We start from the raw sequence: 17,501 nt of genomic DNA, 5'->3' as shown, positions 1-17,501 counted from the left end.
GTGTTTTTTGGTGAAATTAGTGAGAAACTTAGGAATAGCAACATTCAATAAAGTAGCAGCTACTCTATAATTAACGGAAATTCCGTACATCTGCTCGCATGTCTCAAGTCCTTAGCCTACAGGGTTTTTATAATTTTTTAAGTACTTCTACATATTTACAGTTTACCTGTAAAATTCCAGTTTATTAATTCCACGTAAGTAACATATTATATTTTTCTCATTTAATCAACCTACAATTCTATAGAAATTCAGACTTTAAATTTAATTAAAAAGTTTGCTGAGGTATATCTATTAAAACACTTTTTCCTAATAGAAACATTATTCTTGTCTTCGAACAACTCTTTGTTTGCATTCTTATTTTATTATTCGTTTATTTACTTCTTATTTGTCAAAAAAAGGAAAATTTTCTAAGCTTTAAAAATTGTTATCAATATTCAAAATAATCAGGAATAAGGTATAACCAACAAGCAAAATAAATCTAAAATAATATTTGGGGGGCAAATGGAGAGGTCGTCAATTTTACGATGTGTTGCCCCCCAACGACAGCTGAAAAACACGTATAGGTTTGGTGATTTTTTCCCGAATTAATTTCGTTATTGGTATGAGCTGCAAAATAATGAAGATATTACAGAATGGAACAAGAAAATAGTGCAGTAAGTAAATAGTAATAAGCTCATAATTTTTTTTATGTTACAGAAAAGGGTTCTGGTACAGTTCACGGTAGAAGATGCAAATCGAACATTAAAAAATAAGAACTTCATTAAGATATGACATCTCCAGAATATGTGTAGGTAATCTTTTGCCGTTCACAATGATGTATGAATTTGTACATTTAGTCTTTAGAGTTATTGTGTTTTTTTTTAAATGTTCGTTTCCAGCAATATTTTACCGTGAACTGTACCAGATTCTAAACTTATCATCCTGGAAATCATAAGTAAATAAAAATCCTGGTTGTTATTGAGGGATGTAGCAACAGATCTATATTTGACAGACTCCAGGGGTACAACTGATGTAGCTCTCCATATACAGTTCAGGTTACCTATTAGGAGACAATAAAAAACTACCTAAGATCTTAAGGAATGAGACAATGCACCCCCAATTAGGATAAACAAAATTACACATATTTAGATTAATTTATTTATTGGTTTTCTTGTGCAAAATATAAGTTTCTGCAAATAGTCAATTGACACGTGAAAAAATAACGCCAAACAAACCGATGAAATGGAATGACTTACCTGGGTTTGGAACACACTCGACAGCATGAAATCTGTTAATGAATAATGTAATGAATATATTATAGTCATGGTGGTCAAGAATAGTAATTTTAAGTGCTTAAAAGGATTGTTCCATGAAGAGCATTTAGGTAACAAGATGGTGAATGTGATCCTTACAATATTTTATTTTATAAAATATGATAAATATGGGTCTGTTGTTCAGCATTACAGATTTTCGGTTTTGAAGAAAGTATTGAACGTTTTGTTAAGTTCAATATGTAAACAGTAAATAGTTGTACAAATAATAATAAATATATCCACCATCCCTGACAAAATCTTTTCTATGAGGTTGATATCTGTAATTACAAACAGACTTGTCAAAGAAAATATCTCCAGAAATCTTTCCTCTGTACCTCTCCCAATCATAAACGTTGGCATGTCCTTCTTTATATCTAAACAAGAATAAAAATGTTTGTAAGTAGCGCAGCCATGTAAAGAAGTATTACAAAATATATTTCTTTTGTATCTATCCTAGCCATATATATTGGCATGTCTTTCTTTATACCTAAATCCTATAATTTGATAAGTCTAAGTTAATAAGGATTTTTGATTTTAGTTTAAGATTGCAACAACAAGTATTGGCATAATTTTACACAATTTTTATGCTTTTTTATGCTAGGGACACGACAAAATGAATCTTTCTTACAATCAACTTGACTTTAGGAAAGCATTTGATTTTATATTTGAAGTATAGGTTCAAGGATCTTAAGGGATAAGACAATTGACGAAAAATTGATGCACTGTACGTACACCCTCAATTAAAAAAATACCTCTTCCGTAATTTGTACGGACAAACTAACATTAGTTCAAGTAAACACGGTTTCTGAGTTAATAAAACTTTAGTAGCAGTATTATCAACAGTCCAATGTCTCCTCCCTCCCCTGCCTAATATTCACGTACCTTATGGGATACATCTCTCTAACCTTCAAACTAGATTCAAAATCATTTCTGAATTTAAAATAAAGTAGGTATTCTTTGCCATTACTTACAGTTCAAAATGTTTAAGCAATAAACTTTACTTTGTTTTCTAAAAACATCCATTATCCATACAGTAGATACCAAGATATTATATTTACTTTCGTGTACATAGCTATTTTGTTGTTTTGTATATTCTGCGATAATTGTCCTTGTTTCAAAAGGGATAGTTCTACGAAGTGTATTTAAAGAGTTAAGGTACTTAGAGTAGTGAACTTTTATATGTCTTGATAGAATATATTAGGCATTGGATATATATGATTATATGTTAAAGAATTTTTAACATTGACCAGACCAAACTTTTTTTATTTGACAATATCTAAAAAAGTTAGTGATTTGCCACATAAATTACATGAGAATGGTCTATTTTTTCCAAATATGTATAACCAAAACACCAATATCAGAGAATCTTTTTCCACATATTTCACAAGAGTTATAAAAAAATTGAACAGGGGTTCAAGTTACTTAAAAAACATAAAAAATAACGTCCAGTTCATTATAGGACAGGTTTTCTATAGATTCTTTTTAAAAAAATAAGAAAACCGTCCGGTTTACTTACAATATACAATTATTTCACGCGGAAATACCAACTAACCATAAAACATATATATACAGCAGGGAGTAAGGGAGGGGACAATGGGCAATTAATTCAATATAAGAGTTATCAAAGAAAGGGCATGAAATCCAGTTTAATCCAATAAATTTGTAGGAAATTATAAAGGGATTGTTAATTGAATAATAGATTTCCATAGCGTCATGTAAAGTGAAATCACAACTTGTTTTTGATGAAATATATTGAGGTTTTTTGGTGTGATTTTTATATTAAAAGATTATTGGACCCGGCCAGCTGCTAGCAAGAATATGACTGCCCCTTTTTATTCTGTTTATTTCCCTTGCCCCTTTCCCCCACCTCCCTTCTCCCCGTCTGCTACATTCCAAACTAACACAACGAGTGTTTATTTCCCTTCCCCCCACTTCCCTTATCCCGTCTCCCCGTCTGCAATATTCAAAACATACATAACGAGTAGCGGCATTCTATGCGCAAGTCCCCAAACTCAGTCAGAAACTGCTAAATTCTTGCACATTCCCTTTAAGCCAGTCCCCAAAGTCTGAGACTCCTAAAAATTGAATATTCGATCCATTGTCCCCTCCCTTACTCCCTGTATATACAGGGTGCGCCACATATCCTCGGACTTTTTCTAAATTGTAAACAAATGAACATAAAATCGTCAATTTTAAAGATTTTATTAAATTTTAAAAACTGGGAAGCAAACTAGGTATATGACTTTTAGATCATTGATTAAAATCGCCGCCAGTATCAATCACCGCCTTTACCTGCCTCCTCAACCGCCGGCAGGCCCAGGTCAAAATGTACCTGTCCAAGATGGCGAAGTTCTCCTTAATAGTGGCAATGAGGGAGGTCATTGTGGCATGGGCACGTCTATTGGTACATGCTTCAAAGTAGCCCTAGGCATAAAAGTCCATTGAATGAAGATAGGGCTGCTGGGAGGCCCCATTTTCCTAGGAATGTGAGTAACCGCAGGATCCTAATTCACCCAACTTTCAAGCTACCATTTGCACGGAGGCCTTTATTTAGACCACAGTTAAGCTAGAACTACGTTCTATACCTTTTTAGAAATGGCATGAAGATTCAAATAGGGTTGTCAGCACAATCCATAGTCTAAAATAAGTTTTTAAGTTCCATATGGGTCTCTAAAGTCGAAAACCGAGAAATTTTCACGATTTTACATGATTTTTGACGTTTTTGACATCTCTAAATCTGTCACGTTTCACTTTGCCGGAGTACTACAGCCAAGCCATTTTAGATAGAGAGCTCTAGTCTTTTCTAGTGTCTTACCTATGTATCTAACAGTATCCCCAGCAAGTTGCATAACTCTACCTCATCTACAGATGGGCTGAGGTCCGATTTATTGGGCCCTAGTCGAGAATCCAGATTATACCACCGGCGCAACTCGAATCTGCCTTGTTGAACATAAGAGCGGCCAGCTCGGAGTACGAGCCTATCTTCGTCTAAAGATTTTTTTGTGCTTAAAGGTCATTACCTAAGCTTTTTTTAGTGGGGTCAAACGTCCTGATTGGTCAAGTAGTTTTGACGCTATGGCCGTTTAAAGAATGTCCGAGGATATGTGGCGCACCCTGTATATATATATTAGGGTTGGGCCGGATATCCGGCCATTTTCAATATCCGGCCGGATACCGGATATTGAAACTATCCGGCCAGATATCCGGCTCTATAATTTTTTATACTGTACACCAAAAATCTCTGCTTTTTAAAATCTTAAATGGCTATAATTTTCTTATTATTGAAGCTAGAAGAACATTTTTTCTGAATAAGTTTAACTAAACCCCGAACAAACATATTATGCAAATCTGAATTTTCAAAATAGCAGCTTTATTATTCATTTAGGATGATTTTACAATAAATATGAAATTTAGATGCTTCTTTTGGTTACAAAATTCCACTGTTATTTTTTAATTAATCAACACCAATAAAGCACAAGATCTCAAAAACAGCATTTGGGGGTAATACCGGTGAACAAACATATTATGCAAATCCAAAACAAAGCAACAAAAAAAAGGTTTTTTGGCACTTTTCTCCTCTTTTAAAGATTGATTATGATAAAATAATATTTTTTAAAGGGATTTATGCATTAATTATTATGAAATATAGTATAAGGTAGAAATTAATGATTTTTCTAAATAAGAAATGATTGAAAAAAATAAATTTGATTCCTATCACTTTAGAGGACAGCTGCTGACCCCCAGTCTTATGGATGAACCTAAATACATGTTAAAGATAAAAATTACCCTGAAAAGTATACAAAAATGTTTTTTTTATGTGTTAAAAAAATTCATTTTAAAATCTTGATTTTGAGGATGATGACCTTTCAGATGCTCCTGTTGGTGGTGATGGTGAGCCAAATGTTATCTAAGTACATGCCCATTACAACATCTTGTCTATTAACCTATGTACCATTTTTTGTAGTGATAGCAGCCTCCAATGGAGCCTTCCGACAAGAAATATAACCATCTTCTAAAAACTACAGTATTCACCTTATGAATTGAAGAAAAAAAAATTGCAATTCTTTTCTTTTTTAATAATGCTGGGCTGGAGGATGCTATAAGTACAAAAATTGGATCATAGTTTAATATATAAGTTGTCATCATGGACATGCACTTTGATAACATTTGGCTCGCCATCACCACCAATAGGGGCATCTGAAAGGTCATCATCCTCAAAATCAAGATTTTAAAATAGATTTTTTCAACACACCAAAAAACATTTTTGTATAATTTTCAGGGTAATTTTTATCTTTAACATGTATTTAGGTTCATCCATAAGACTGGGGGTCAGCAGCTGTCCTCTAAAGTGATAGGGATCGAATTTATTTTTTTCAAACATTTCTTATTTAGAAAAATCATTAATATCTACCTTATACTATATTTCATAATAATTAATGCATAAATCCCTTAAAAAATTATTATTTTATCACAATCAATCTTTAAAAGAGGAGAAAAGTGCCAAAAAACCTTTTTTTTATTGCTTTTTTTTTATTTGCATAATATGTTTGTTCACCAGAGCTCGATCTTTAAATCGTTTATAGGTGATTTAAACCGGGGCGATTCATTTGGCGCACCATCAAATTATTAATATCAATCTTTAAATCGAATTTGCATGGGCGATTTGAATCGGGCAGTGGCGCGGGCCCGGCGCGGCAACGCCACTCACCGAGTGGCATTGCCGGTTTAAATCGGGGTGATTTATTTAAGAAATAAATATTTTTTTTTAATTACTTTAATATTTTATTGCAAAACTATTGTGAAAACATTTTTATAGTTATTTTTAAAATAAATTATATATTAATGTTTTATATAAAATACCATGCTGACACGGAATTTTACATAAAATGCCTTACTGACATGGCTTATGTAATAAAGTTGTACTGGCGCGGATCGATATTTTATTGAGTGTCGCAAGCGATTTAACAACACCGCGCCGAAATTCTTTTAAATATCAATGTTTTATAGGCGCGCTGTGGCTAACCACCAGCGCACCTACAAATCACCTCTGAATCAGCCCGATTCAGCGCACTATAAAAACGATTTAAAGATCCAGCTCAGTATTTCCCCCAAATGCTGTTTTTGAGATCTTGTGCTTTATTGGTGCTGATTAATCAAAAAATAACAGTGGAATTTTGTAACCAAAAGAGGCATCTAAATTTCATATTTATTGTAAAATCATCCTAAATGAATAATAAAGCTGCTATTTTGAAAATTCAGATTTGCATAATATGTTTGTTCGGGGTTTATATGTAAATTTATATAAGATTTCTGAAGAAATTTTTTTTACTACTTTAATATCTGGTAATTTGGCCGGTTACCGGATATCCGGCATTTGAAATCAGCCGGATATCCGGTATCCGGCCAAAAAAGTATCCGGCCCAACCCTAATATATATATATATATAAAAGACCATTCTCATGTAATTTATGTTGCAAATCACTAACTTTTTTTAGATATTGTCAAATAAAAAAAGTTCGGTCAATGTTAAAATTCTTTATCACAATTCATGTCATATCTATCCATGCCAATACCTAATATATTCTACTAAGACATATGATATAAAAAGATCACTACTCTAAGTACTATACTAAATATTTTATTGGTCATTCTTTGTTGTTATGTGTATTTTGTTGTATAAAAAGTTTGAAGTTCTATCAACTAGTAATTGCTATCTAAAGTTGTATTTATGACAAAAAAGTTTTTGCCATATATAACATGCAACGAAGTTGAAAATAAAAATGAAAAACTCAGTTTTTAAGGAAAATCCCTGGTCAAATCTTTTAATTTTAATCAATAACTTTATATTATGCACTACTACGTTATTTAAAATAGAAAAAACTTACAGTTCACTATTTTTTTTAAATGCACTTCGTAAAACTATCCCTTTTAATTTATTGTTATTTTTCATATAAAAATTAAGAATACACTATTTCCTGTTGAAGCACTTGACATATAGCATATCAAACTTCCTCGGGAGATAATTTTGATTCCAACCATCCCTAATATTGACTCTGAAGGTCATACTATCCATTTCTAGAACACAAACTCCACCTAAATGGAAAATGTAGTTGGATGTTTGACAGTTTGTAATTGTATGTGTATTGCGTATGATTTGTAAAACAATAAATGCAGCTCCTTGTTTGTTCTAGACAGCTTTATAGAATTGCTTGCAGCTGCAACCTTTATTTTTAGAAAGTGATTGCAATCCGTTTCCGATTTTGTGCAAAGTGTCTCGGATTGCCATCACTCCATCTAGGGACTAGGAGTAAGGAATTGGACAATCCTCAAGCCAAGAAAACAGTTGTTTGGTGAAATAAGAGAAAGAAAAACATCCTATATCATATGCAGGGACTAAGGAATGCTATTCAGACAAATAATTCTAAACGAAAATTTCTCCACAACCTTATTTATCCTCTTCTTACCCACTTCCCTTCAGTTACACAAAAAAGCTTTAGGCCAACTCTACGCCTACAAAATATTTGTTTTTCGGCAACTTCAAATTGAATTAATTGGCTAAATCACAGTCCCTGATCATATAAGATAATCAAAAGGAAAAAACTTATCGTTCTCTACTTTTACCTGAATTTAAAACATTTTTTCCTAACCTGTAACAGTGGTGACTTTAGCCACCTCGACTGTGCAACCATCATCTTCTTTAGGCCCTGAATTTTTGCAAAACTCAGTACTCTCATGGTTATCGTCACCAGGCCATAATTCTAGAAACTCCACTGCTTTCAATTCATCTCCGCATTCCTCTAAAAATAAGCTTTTCTGTAACTTCTAACGAAGGGGAAATATTTGGATAGCTTAATAGATGCCAAAAATCTAAATATAGTCTAAAGAATTATGAAAGTAACAAGGCACCATATTGGTGACGTGTCGGCTTGCCGTTTGGTTCGAGTCTCGACCACAACGCGTCATACAATAGACGTTAAAAATTGTACCCAAAGTTAGGCAGGTGACATTAATAGAAAGATTTGGTGGAGTGCCTAATAAAACTGTACTTTACAGTACATTTATCCTCTAACCTATTATTAGCTTCTTGTTGCTGCACTACTTTTGTACATACATGTCAAACGCGTTTATCAAGTCTAATTGCCTGTAATACTGATACCTGTTGTTAGTTTGACTAAGTCTCCTTGGATTGGAGATCTATTCGCTTGATTCGCCCTTTTCAATGGAAATATAAATCATTTTATCCAAGAAATATCAAGTTACAAAGTCGCAGTTTATCAAAGGATTAAAGGGGTGTAGTTTTAAAAAGCAGGAGCGGATTACTATCAGTTCTACCCCACCCCTTGCCAAAAGCGTTTAAGTGGCCATCCCCCAGGAGAAAAATTTCATAAAAGAGCATTATGTCTTTATCAATGCAATAAAGACCGGCCGGGAAACCACCTTTTTATATTTTATGTCCATTCCTGCACAATAACAATTTTGGTAAATATATAGTTGAATCTACGAGGTAGTAATTGTCATGAACTTCAGTTATTTGACCGCTAAATGTGTTTCTGATGCTTAAGTTCCCTTCATATTTATTCATGTCATAAAATGCCACTACGTTTTATTGGTATTTTTTGGGGGGTTAGTACCTTTTTTACTATGGGGGTGTTGACTTACCTTCAATAACAATACCTATCCTTTACAACAATTTATAAGTCAAATCAAAATTATACATAAAAATGGGGGGGGGGGGGGTTAATGCAACCATCTCGTAATCAATGATTAAATGGCACTTAGAATTCGAATTTCGATCTGAAATCCTTGGTAGGTCTATTTTACCTAAATCGAACAAAAAGTTGGAAAAGAAACGGCTGGCAGCTCAGCCGTTTAGCCGTTTTTTTTGCCTATTTTTAGGGCAAATTTATCATTAATTACGAAGGAATCAACTTTTTAAAACACATTTTTGGTTTAATTCATGTTAAATGATAGCAATAACCATTTTTTAAATTTCTAGTACCAGCAGCTACCGGATAGAACCGTTTGATAAGATTTATGAGCGACAAAAAGTATTATGTTGAGATAGGTTTCGTGACTAATTTGCACTTAAGATAGCCCAAAAATGGCAAAACGGCTAAGCCGCCAGCCGTTACTTTTCCAACTTTTTGTTCGATTTAGTGAAAATAGACCTACCAAGGATTATTCATGCAAAAATTCAGAACGAAATTCGAATTCTAAGTGCCATTTAATCATTGATTACGAGATGGTTGCATTAAAAAACCCCGCCCTTATCGATCAAGCAGTTAAAGATATCTTAAAGGGGACTAACATTATGCTATTTGATTTGCGGGGAGGTAAGGAAACCGCCCTGAACATTTATATAGCTAAAAAATACAACCCATTTGGAACACCAATTGCCGAGTTCTTACATGCCTTGCCAATCAGAAGCTTCTCTAAAAGGAAAACGCCATCAATCCAGCAGCTCGCAAGATATTAAGAGACAGATTGATTACATTAGAATTAAATATGAATAAAAGACATGAATAATTTCCTAATTGTTGTTGAATTTCTTGAATATCGATGTTAGTATCTGTGAGTGAGTATTCTACTTTTTCCTTTACATACTGACAAGCATTTATTATGCTGGAAATCATTGTCATTTTCAAACTTTTCGTTTCTTACATAATTTCTAAAAACAGGCATTTACCTTGAATAGTTTTTTTTTTATCTATGAGAAAAGGCTAATATAAGGTTTAAATGTAACACGCAGGAAAGGGAAAGAACATGGGGTAAATTGTAAAATAGTTGTCTGAAAAAATGTTCATTTAACTTTGAGAATCCGTAGTATTTATGATAAATAAACTTGTCGAAACCTTTAATTTAGGTCACATATTTATAATTTGTTATGATCATTCAATCGACCGCCATGCTATTTTCGATCTATACATTATGTTTTAACCTAACAGGTAACCCTTATCCTGTGGGGTTCTTCTAGTACCCCATCTTACTTATCTAACCTAAAAGAGACAGCAAAAGTACGCTTCACCCTACACAAAACTCTGTTTCTAGTTCACATTTTTAGTAGCGAAGCTACTCTATAACTTGCAATGTCCGTCTGTCCGTATGTCTTAGTTTGTGGAAAACGTGATTTTCTCGGCTCCTATAAAAGATAAAAGGCTGAAATTTTTTGACAACATTTCTATTATTAAGGAGCACAATTAACTATAAAATATCAATAGCGGTTGGACCGCTTTTTAGCAAGTTTTAGGCTATTTTTGTATTTTTCACATTTTTGTCCATATCTTTGGTGTTTATGGTCCGATTTCCAAAATTTTTTTCAGTTATTGTATCAAAATTAAGTTTCCTGTCTTTTCAATAAAACAATTATGACGGTCAGACTGCCTTTAAGCAGGTTTTATGCTATTTTTTGTATTTTTCACATTTTTCTCCATACCTTTGGTGTTTATGGTCCGATTTCCAAAGTTTTTCAGTTATAGATATCAAAATTTAATTTCCTGTCGTTTCAAGAAAACATCAATGGCGGTCAGACTGCTTTTTTGCAGGTTTTTGGCTATTTTCATATTTTTCACATTTTTAATTCCTCACATCTTTGGTGTTTATGGTCCGATTTTTAAAATTTTTGTAGTTAAAAACATCAAAATTAAATTTCCCGTTGTTTTGAGCATCCATTTACTTTGACTGACAGTCTGTTAGTCATAGTACTGAAATATAAATATCAAGAAATTAAAAACAAATGTTAAGAAGGTTTCGTGATTTTTTTCCTAATATACATGCTTTTGACAACTAATCGTTAAATTCTTATACATATTTTTTCTGCTTCGCTACTTATGGATGTTGTCATCCTTGTTGTTGAAGTTAATTAAATTTCCATACTTTCAAGTTTTTAAGAAAAATTGGTAAGCCAAGATCCCTAATAAACAGTTAAGTCTGGTCGTAAGGTGCAAATATACTAGAGTGATGAGAGGTTCCCTGTAATGAACGAATTAGTTCAATTACGGTCAGTCTGTAACGGATAGCTCATTGATTGTAGTTAGAATGGACCAATTAATTTCAAACTTTGCACGGTGACTCCCCCAATAGTTTTTAAAAATTTAGAAAGTGTAGTCTACACAATCTTGTAATTGAAATACTTGAATGACCGTTCGTCCGGCAATAATTTTATCGATCGATGAGGTTACGATTTTTCGGGAATAAATCCCCAGACAGACATTTTTAGAAGCTCTTTATTGTCGAAATAATTTCTTTAAAGAATGTAGTTTCATTATATATTTATCAATTAACAAAATTAATGGCAATTTTCAACGAACAAAAATCTTAAAATCTGTCTATATTAATTCATCTAAAATGACAAATGTAGAGCCAAGCCTGATTCTAGATAAAGAACACGCTTTGTTTCGTAATTGTTGTTAGATTCATGTAAACTTAATGATGCATTAAATATAAATGAGATTTTCAACATATCCTTAATAGTACACAAATAACTAGACTTTTCTAGTTTTTAGTCCTTATTAGTTGTGAAAAAAATGTTAAAATTAGGAATTGAAACAATAAAACATGTTATAAATTAAACATTTATATGGCTTAATTCAATTTCTTTTTATTGTCCTTACTATTTTGTCTATTTTATATTTGGATTTGTTTATTTATGTTTTGACATCTTACATTGAGGTTGCGTGATTCAATAAATTTTCGTAGATTTTTCTTTTGCCCCCACGTAACAAAAATTTCTTCGCCCTTTTTCTTCCCTTTTCACTAGAATCTCCTTCCTTCTCCTAGCATATTTATGACTCACTCCCCTTTTTGGTGTCTTCCTGTGCTAGGTGAATTTTATCCTTATTATTATTTAATTAAAAAGCTAGCTCTTGATTTCTTTATTACAATTACTTAAAATCAAAAAGATGCTTTTTACTTTATGTTTCTAAATTTTTTTTCTAAAATGTTCAAAGCTATCTTTTTTTTATTGTACCATATAAATCGTCTTGAAGCTGACTATTTTGAACAGAATTACCATATTGAAAGGACAATTAAAGGATAAAGCCGTTTAAATTCACTGGATTAAAGGTAAATATATATATTTTATTCAAAGTGCATAACTCACCCTTGTAAAAAAAAATTTCTTTCGTTAATTTAACTTTTTATGTCAGTTTATTCCTCGTTTTTTCAAAGTATTTTTTTTAAAATGCGGCACTTCTGTTGCCTACTGTAGTGAATCATATCAGCTGTTGTAAGGCACACACACACGCACGCACACACACTTAGGACTTTATAGTAGAAGCAGCAGTCTTTGGAACTTATCGATTTCGTGTTCCTCCCCCTTTGGGTTTGTGACGGAGTGTGTGTATTATTTAGAACCTCTGAGAGAGCCTCTGGTTATGTTATTATGGTCGGAGGACCAATCACGTGAGAGCTTGACAGTGTATAGATAGATATATATACATATATCATACACATAACAATCATCTGACTACATATAATACTAGAAAATTCACAAGCCCAGCTCTCTAAGGCTGTGTCTTATATTTATCAGGGGGACTTTAAGTCTAAATTCCTGACTGAAAATTATACAAAATAAAAGTGTTTTGTGATTCATTGAGGAAAAGATTAGCTACGTGTACGGGTTAAGTCGTACCCAGCCAGAAAATGTCGACGGGAAACCAAGGAATGGAGGCCCTGATCCCGATCATCAATCGGATGCAGGATGCCTTCACGCAGCTGGGCGTTCACATGGCCATTGACTTGCCGCAGATTGCGGTCGTCGGCGGCCAGAGCGCGGGTAAATCTTCTGTGCTTGAGAATTTTGTCGGAAAGTAAGTAATTTAACTTATGTTTAAAGTACAAATCTGCTTAAATTTTGATTCAAATCCCTGTTAGACTTTGTGATGTCATCATATCAACAGTAGATTATAGACAGAAAGACAAAATAAGAACGTGAATTGTTAATTTGGGATTTGGCTGGGAATGGAATTTTAAATGTTTATGCTAATATCAGGCTAATTTGTTAAGAACAACTTCTTTATATAACGTTATTATTTATAAAAGAATATCTTATCCGTTATTTAGATTGTATTTTTTAATCGTCAACATATGCATATTTATATTAGCGTTTCTTGGTGTAAAATATATAAACTTAAACGTTTTGATGGGGTTATGCTCAATAATCGTTATACCTTTTAGCAATTTAAACAAGAATTATTACTGATCTTCCTAAGCGATATGAAAAACATAGATTTTTTTTATTTTGGTCATAATGAGTCATTATATTATAAACAGTCCCTCCCCCCCTCCCTCTTTCAAATTAAAGAGTACAAAAAACGGCGTATGTCATGCCATATTGAAACAACATCCGATTTACTCACCCTTTAGTTTTCGCTCAGAATAAACAAAGTGTTTTTTCAGTAGCGAAGCTACTCTATAATTCGAAATGTCCGTCCGTCTGTCCGTCCGTCTGAGACAAAGTGGAAGAAACGTGATTTTCTCGGATCCTATAAAAGATAGACAGCTGAAATTTTAAGTGATTGCTTAAATTTACATTCTACATATTTATATCAAGTTTCATTAAGATTTGTCTATTAATTGCGGTGCTAGATCGATTCCTAGATTTTGTAATTTTCGTGATTTTTAAGGTTTCCTGATTTCCCTATTTTATCAAGATTAGTGTTTATTGCATGACACTGCTCTATAGTAATTTTTTTCCAATATCCATTCATAATTTTTGAGCTTCGCTATTTATGGATGTTGTCATCCTTGTTATTATTAGTAAGAAGATGAAAATGTTAAGCTTGAAATGGTTAATTTAAAGGATGTTAAAAGCAAACTTGAATATTTAATCATTGTTTTAATAGCTTGCCAGAGGGCCAAAAACCAACAAGAAAATCATTTCGTTCTAACATACAGTTTATATAATCATCCGTGTGCATTCAGAAATAAATGTCAAGAATTTTTTTTTATCAATCTTATTTTTCAGGGATTTCCTTCCTCGTGGTTCTGGTATTGTAACCAGGAGACCTTTAATTCTTCAACTTATTAACGGACCAACAGGTGATTGATCAGGGATTTTACAAGTGGTTAGTTGGGTGGAAAAAACGAAGGCATGCCCTCCGAATTTTAATTTTAAGGGGCTATCGATACTCCTGGAAGCCTATGTAAGCAATTGAAGAAAAGAAAGAAATATCTATCTGTAGAGAAACTTTTTCCAACGTTTCTTGTCAGTCAAAATCGTTTTTTGAAATACTGCCTATAAATAATAATGTTATTTAATAACATAAAAAAAGTACATGATAAGCAGGGAGGGACGGGATATTGGAATGGAAATTTACTCATACCCTCAGCTTTAGAAACACGCCCTCTCACTCATTGTCTTTTAAAGGAATATTTGCATGAAGTGCATTTAAGAAAACTGATTTCAAGCATAAGTTACAAGTACACCATCAAACATATATAATTTTGTATTAAAAAAATAACAAACAATTGGACATCAATAAATTAGTTGTCATGCTGTTTTAATGAAAAAAAATTTATATATCACAAGAATGCGATTTTTAAGTCTTGATATTTTTTTAACTACATGGTAGAAAATTGAAATTCTTTTAAATATATGCCCCATAAATGTAGTTTAAACCATTGAACAGGAAAAAATATGCAGTTCTCTAAATTCAAGTTTAAATGCATTTTGTGCAACTAACCCTTTGAATTCAATCTTGACTAGTTAGTTTATCCTGACTGGTAGTGTCAGAACTTGTCAACGATTAATTTTATTTACATAGGGGGTAACTTTAATTATCGTCATTGAGGATATATATCAATATCTTCATATCCTTAAGATCCCTAATAAGATATAAATTTCAGAATATGGAGAATTTCTTCACTGCAAGGGCCAGAAGTTTATGGATTTCAATGCCATCATGAAAGAGATTGAGGATGAGACTGACAGGTTGGCGCATTTTAGAATTTGCGTGTCCTTGTTTGAAGTACATTGTTGTTGAATTAATTTTAATCATCTAATGTTTGTGTCAATGTTAACTGTAAAATATGGGAATGCGGTTAATGGTTATATACAGGCTGGCCACAAACATACTATTTCCACTATTTTTGCATACTATGCAAACTATTCCAAAAAAATATGCTATTTCCACTATTGTCTAAAATTGCATACTATTTCCACTATTTCTTTGGATTTCAGATAAATCTTCAATTTTTAGGTAACTAAAACAAACTGATTTTTTTGATCATGAAAAGAAAGCCAAGTAGCAGGTTTCATCGCATTTTCACAGTATCTTTTCTCCTATTTCTAGTCCCTGCGGGGGGCTCTAACCCTGCGGGGCAATCATTAACACTTACCTAACCTAAAATAACCTATCAAATGCTACTGTGAAAATACGGCAAACTCGCTACTTTGTTTTCAATTTTTTTTAGAAATGTTTCCAGAAGAAAGTAGTCTTTCAGTTCAGATTGTTGTACCTTTATTGAAAGTTATTGGATTTCTACATTCAATGTAAAGATTTCTCCTTTTAAATTTTAATATCATTGAGGAGTAATTTTATTATTAAATGATCCTACAGGTTACTCCCAGCATCTACTAAAGTGGTTTTGTTTCTTTAGAAATGTTGCATTGACATGTCGTTAATTTTCAATACGTCTTTTTTGTGACGTATTTAAAGAAAATGACTTATTAATATGGCCTTAATTGTTTTTTATTTGCCATTATTTTTCTTAAAAAAAGAAATTACAAATTAATGCCTGATTAAATATAAAATTTAAGGTTGTTTCAATACGACATATTATATTTTTTCCACATATTAATATATATTATAGAATACATATTAATGTGACAGTAAATAAAATAAATAATGTTGAATCAAAACGTCCTTTATTTGTAATAAGTCATCTTTATTAAGGGGGGGGTTTTTAATGCAACCATCTCGTAATCAGTGAGCAAATGACACTTAGAATTCGAATTTCGATCTGAACTTTTGCATGAGTAATCCTTAGTAGGTCTATTTTCCCTAAATCGAACAAAAAGTTGGAAAAGTAACGGCTAGCGGCTCAGCCGTTCACCCGTTTTTTGCCTATTTTCATCATCAATTACGTAGGAATCGACTTTTTAAAACATGTTTTTGGTTTAATTCATGTTAAATGATAGCAATAACCAATTTTAAAACTTCTAGTACCAACAGCTACCGTCTAGAACCGTTTGATAGCATTTTGGAGTAGAAAAGAGTATTATGTTGAGAGAGGTTTCGTGACTAATTTGCAGTATAAATATCAAAAAAATGGCAAAATAGCTGAGCCGTCAGCCGTTAGCCGTTACTTTTCCAACTTTTTGTTCGATTTAGGGAAAATAGACCTACCAAGGATTACTCATGCAAAATTATAGATGGAAATTCGAATTCTAAGTGCCATTTGCTCACTGATTACGAGATGGTTGCATTAAAACCCCCCCCCCTTAAATAATTTAAATGACGTATTGATAAATAAGGACGCATTAAAATGATCTTATATAAATTTAAAAAGGAAATGGATCAAATAGTTACTGATTTTGACACTAGATGGCAGTTGAAATCACTCATTGTTTAGCTTTGTTTTCTCAATGTTTTGACCTTATTTTTAGTTTGACAATTATTATTTTGTAATGAAATGAAGGATATTAGTACTACAGACACCACTATGAATTTATATTTTATTTCCTTTATGCATGTATATTATGAAAACTAATTTTTTTGGTGAGACCTTCTACAAAGAATAGAACCATATATATAGGTCATGAAACTTTTCAGTAAGCAATGAAATAATAGAAACATATTATGTGTATGATTCAAAATTGTTACATTAATTTTAACCCTGAATTATTTCTACTATTTTGTTTGTAAGTAAATAATACTTTACCAAATTTGGTAGCCATATTGTTTTTTTTGACGTTTTATAAAATTTTGAGTCTTAATACAGCCTTAAATGATTTAAATTGAATTAAATTTAATCATTTTATTTACCACAAATAATAAAGAATTATAATACAATTTTGAAAGTTTGGCGGCCATCTTGTTTTTCTGGACGTTTTAAAGGAAAAATTGACGTTTTAATGCGCCGTTATTTAAGATAAAATGTCATTAATTAAATTTAAAATATTGTTATTATTTATATTTTTTTGGTGACGTTTTTTTAAAGATAACGACGTGTTTTTGGTACGCAACACGTCCTTTAAAAACATTTAAA

General features: G+C 32.2%; 2 protein-coding genes across 22 annotated transcripts in view; one reads left to right on the top strand and one right to left on the bottom strand.

Moving 5' to 3' along the window:
• Positions 1–162: 162 nt before the first annotated feature.
• On the bottom strand, positions 163–9,647 carry LOC145315457 (uncharacterized). Its single transcript, XM_080155439.1, has 10 exons — positions 9,601–9,647; positions 8,449–8,504; positions 7,940–8,089; positions 7,271–7,385; positions 2,175–2,225; positions 1,544–1,666; positions 1,236–1,270; positions 947–1,039; positions 301–352; positions 163–166 (listed from the first exon to the last, which is right to left on the bottom strand). Exons 1-10 carry the CDS (start codon positions 9,645–9,647, stop codon positions 163–165), a joined length of 726 nt encoding a protein of 241 aa, XP_080011565.1.
• Positions 9,648–12,509: 2,862 nt separating this feature from the next.
• shi (dynamin-1 shibire) overlaps positions 12,510–17,501 on the top strand; it is a 69,878-nt gene continuing 64,886 nt past the window's right edge. For all 21 annotated transcript variants that reach the window (XR_013878852.1, XR_013878851.1, XM_080157914.1 and 18 more), the window contains exons 1-3: positions 12,510–13,099; positions 14,257–14,330; positions 15,138–15,222. Coding sequence is in view for 19 of the 21 variants with exons in the window: in XM_080157914.1 (XP_080014040.1) it covers positions 12,933–13,099; positions 14,257–14,330; positions 15,138–15,222 (326 nt within the window). In the remaining 2 variants the exon portion in view is untranslated. The remainder of the gene's footprint in view (positions 13,100–14,256; positions 14,331–15,137; positions 15,223–17,501) is intronic.

Source organism: Acartia tonsa, chromosome 4, assembly GCF_053477335.1.
Source record: "Acartia tonsa isolate MP-2025a chromosome 4, ASM5347733v1, whole genome shotgun sequence".
NCBI lineage: Eukaryota > Metazoa > Arthropoda > Copepoda > Calanoida > Acartiidae > Acartia > Acartia tonsa.
Note: the sequence above shows the minus strand (reverse complement) of the source record. Positions and strands in the feature narration are given on the sequence as shown.

Coding starts and splice junctions, on each gene's coding strand:
- LOC145315457 (XM_080155439.1), bottom strand. CDS start 9,647: ATGTTCAGGGCGGTTTCCTTACCTCCCCGCAAATCAAATAGCATAAT. Junction 7,386..7,939: donor TAAAGTCACCACTGTTACAG/GTTAGGAAAAAA, acceptor TTTTCCATTTAG/GTGGAGTTTGTGTTCTAGAA. Junction 2,226..7,270: donor CTATATGTCAAGTGCTTCAA/CAGGAAATAGTG, acceptor TTATTTTAAATT/CAGAAATGATTTTGAATCTA.